This window comes from Sodiomyces alcalophilus, assembly GCF_042370955.1.
Source record: "Sodiomyces alcalophilus JCM 7366 unplaced genomic scaffold ACRALscaffold_12, whole genome shotgun sequence".
NCBI classification, from domain to species: Eukaryota; Fungi; Ascomycota; class Sordariomycetes; order Glomerellales; family Plectosphaerellaceae; genus Sodiomyces; species Sodiomyces alcalophilus.
Genome location: NW_027263543.1, coordinates 119,732 through 123,733, shown reverse-complemented (window position 1 = coordinate 123,733; position 4,002 = coordinate 119,732). Strand labels below are relative to the sequence as shown.

The 4,002-nt window shown below is 44.1% G+C and overlaps 1 protein-coding gene across 1 annotated transcript; it reads right to left on the bottom strand.

Annotated features, from left to right (window-relative positions):
* Positions 1-288: 288 nt before the first annotated feature.
* Positions 289-3,350, bottom strand: ACRALDRAFT_2023495 (uncharacterized protein; the record flags this gene model as incomplete). The annotated part of the gene is made up of 3 exons (XM_071020141.1): positions 289-317; positions 395-840; positions 3,346-3,350. 3 exons carry the CDS (start codon positions 3,348-3,350, stop codon positions 289-291), a joined length of 480 nt encoding a protein of 159 aa, XP_070870807.1.
* Positions 3,351-4,002: the final 652 nt, after the last annotated feature.

Genomic DNA, 4,002 nt, shown 5'->3' with positions numbered 1-4,002 from the left:
GTTATAGGACCCGTAGGGGTTCCTTCGATAGTGGATTTAAGCCCTGTAAGAAGGGCTTTAATCGGGGGGGTGGCGTCGAGGCTATAGGCCTGCTGAACTAGCTGGAGAGCCTGCTGGAGAAGTCCTTTAACCTGGGCCTTACTAGCCGAACTAGTCAACTTCTGGGGCAGAGGGGGGAATTCTTCAGCAGGTCTTTGGGTCTTTTTAGCCCAGGCAGAGCTAATTAGACCCTGTTTTTTAGCAGGTTTAGCAGGGGGGGGGCCCTGGAAGGGGTCCTGGAGGGGGCCCCTAGAGGGGGATCCAGGGAGGCTTTCGACCTCCGAATCGTCGGCTATGTACCGGTTTGTACGGGTCCTAGAGGGGGCTCTAGGCGTAGGGCTTGTGGAGGCGCTACGGTCCCGTTTAGAGGCTTGTGTAGGCGTTTTATAGCGGGCTATTTCGTCAGAATCGTCGTCAGAATCGGCATCTTCCATAGTTATATCCCCTTCTCCGTCCCTAGCCGTTTTAGGAAAAGTGGGGCTAGGTGGGGCCGGGTCCGGGGTTGAATTCGGGGGTTCGGGGCTGCCGCGGCGGCTAGGGCGGCCGGGTCGGTTTTGTTGCGTTGGAATCGGGCGTTGTGTTGACTTAGTCGTTTGCGTGCGCTGTTGCGGCTGTGCGCGTGGCTTGGTAGGTGGCTCGGTGTGAGGCTGGGTGGTCTGTGCGGGCTGTTTGGAAGGCCCGGGCTCTGATTGGGCGGCGGGCGCACGGGCCACCTCAGAATTTTCGGGCGGCTTTGCGTGCGCACCACGCTGCGTTTTCGCACCCATTTTGCGGCACAACAACGGCTTGCGTAAAGCGAAGCTGTGCGTGCGCACAACGGGCTCGAAAAGAGCAATTGAACGATACTAATATCGGGCGTTTTAGGGCGTTTGCGCGGAAAAGGTGGGTCTAGCTCGTGGAGGTGATTGGTCTTGGCGAGGTCGTTATCGTTGTTGTATATAAGGTATAGATAGCTAATAAGATCTAATAATAAGGCCCTCCGCTATAAGAAGTCCTATTCCTACCTATTCCTAATAAAGGAACAAGGCGGTTAGGACTCTCCGCTAATCGAAGGCGCCTTATAGAAAATAATAGACCTAATAGCCGGCCTATACGGTTATATATATATAAGGGTCTAAGTTCGTGTAACTCTAGATAGCGCTCCTTTTAAAGTTTATATCGATTTAGGTGCCTTACGATATATTATAAGCCAGTACCTTCTCCCTTACCTCCCTAATATAAAAGTCAATACGTCTAAGAGATCTACGCTTCGCGGCGTGGGTACCTTAAATACTATCGGATAAGCTTTATTTACCCTGCTAGTATAAGGTATAATAAACGGCTAGCCCCGAGTCGGACGGCTATACGTAAAGGCTTAGGTGGTTCCTAAGCTAGAGGCCGGTCTACTCCTTAGGCAGGAATTTAACTATCCGAATAAGGTCGATATCCTTAACTCACGGGACGCTATCTAGATTAGGTACTATAAAGGTCTTATTATCCCGGTATATATCTTCGCTAAACGTTTATTAGTTAGGTGCCGATTAAAAGCCGCTAAAAAGGTTATTATTCCGCCGTATTAATATAGATTCGTCCTATTTAAGGAACGGAATATAACCTTAGACTCTATAAAATTCTAACCGGATATTAAGGGTTTATTAAACTATATCCTAGGTAAAAGGATATCCGTCCTAATCTATAACGCTAGCAACCGGCCGCTACTTATTTCCCGGGGCAGTAAGCTAGGGTATATAGATCCCTTTTACGCTAACAGATATTTTAATATAGAGTAAGACGAAGCCCGTGATATTCTAATAAAACGACTAGAGGCCGCCGAGAAGTCCCTAAGTCCGGAAGGATAAGGCGATATCTTTAAAGGGTATTTACCTATTAGCGGGAAGCTCGGAATCGCTAAGAGCCTAGATACCCTAACTAAGGCGACCCTAGAAGGCGTGACTATCTATAACCACGGACCCCGCTTTATATAGCGCTTTACTAGGATTATCGGTAACTACCCTAAGGTTTAAACGGACTAAGGCGTTATCGATATAAATAAAAAGGACTATATACGCGTTCCCCTAATTAACGGGTAGTATACCTAAAGGATTAGCTAGAAGCCGTATCCGCTTAGCCGTAAGGACTAAGCCTTTCTAGACTAGACCCTGGATAGACTCCACGACCAGGACCGTATAGAATAGATATTAGTACTAACGCCCTTTAATGCTCCGGTTTTTATTATATAGCGAGAGGTAAAAGGTAAACGTAAAGGCTATATAGTAGTCGACCTTTATGCCCTAAATAAGGTTACTATCCTATATATATACCCGATACCGCTCTAGGATAAGGTTATTAAGCGACTCTAAGGGAAGAAGTTTATCTCCGTTATTAACGCCCGGGCTTTCTTCTACTAGTTCCCTATATACGAACCGTACTATAAGCGGTTTACTATTATTTCCTAATAAGGATAAGAACGACTAAAGGTCGCCCTAATAGGCTTCCGTAACTCGTCCGCGTATATCTAACGCTATATAGACTAGCTCCTTTACCCGTATCAGGACTTTATCTCCGCCTTTATCGATAATATCGTTATCGCGTCGGATACTAAGGACGATTATACTAAGCACTTAAACACGGTGCTCTCCCTATTTAGTAAAAAGAGGATCAGTATATCTCCCGATAAGTCCTTTATTAGATATCCGTTAGTTTAGCTACTAGGATTTAAGGTCGACGCCCTCGGGCTATCGAATACTAAAGAATATACCGAGGCTCTATAAAAGATTCGCCCTCCGACTTCTCTTTAGTCCTTAGAACGTTAGATCGGGATAATAAGGTGGCTTCGCTATCTTATTCCCCGATTCTCTTATCGAATCGCTCCCCTCTAGTAACGGAAAACGACCCTTCTCGCTAAGGCTTATTAAATCGGGAAAGATAAAAGATAGGCCTATAAGGCGTATACTAGACGTATAATATTTTCGAGGCTATTACTAAAACGTTAGCTATATTCTATAATATTACCGGCGCTTTTACCTCGGATACTTACCTATTCTATTAAATCCCTACTAAGATCCTCTTTATATAGCTGAACGCCTTTAAAGAGTATAGGTTCTCCGCTATACTCTTTTAATTAGTTAATAAGACTAAATAGCTTACTAAAAGAACCTTTAAGAAAACCGATATTCGACTAGTACTCTATATTAGTAAGGGGCTTAACGCCGCTAAAGAAAAGTACTAGCCTACGGAACTTAAGGTCGCCTGCCTAGTATAGGCTATTTATAAACCCATACTATTATTTAGTCTACTTATCGTAACCCGACTATAGTCCTTATAAACCACATAGCCACTATTAGTATTATAAAGTCGACTATCCTATCTAGTATAGATAAGACTAAGCTAAATATAAAGCTTACCCTCTCCTCCGAGTTTCTTAGCTAATTCTAGTTAGATTATCGATATATTTATAGTAAGACGAATATAATAGCCGACGCTTTATCTCGGCTACCCACTACCGATAGCCCCCCGGCTAAAGGTCTAGGCGAATTAGTCCAGATCTAGGAAGACCAGGCTATATACTATATTAGCGAAATCTAAATAAAGGACGATATACGATAAAGGATTATCGAAGGATACACTAACGACTCGAAGTAGGCACCTATCCTTACCTAAACCACTAACTATAACTTATTAATTAAGATCCTTTTCGAGGTGGATAATAGTCTCCTATACTAGGTGGATTTAAATAGGAGAAAACGCCTTTATATCCCCTTCTCCCTGCGTAAGGAATTCCTCTAGGCCGCCTATAACGACCGGCACTATTTCGGAGCTAAACGGATATAGTACGATTTAGTTAGCCGCTTCGTAATCCTATAACTCCGTAAAAAGGTCGACTTATATATCGCTTAATATAAGATATATCGTACCTACTAAACGGATCGGTAAGCTCCTTTTAGCGAGATATAGCCTATCCTAACGCCCCTAATCCCTTTCTAT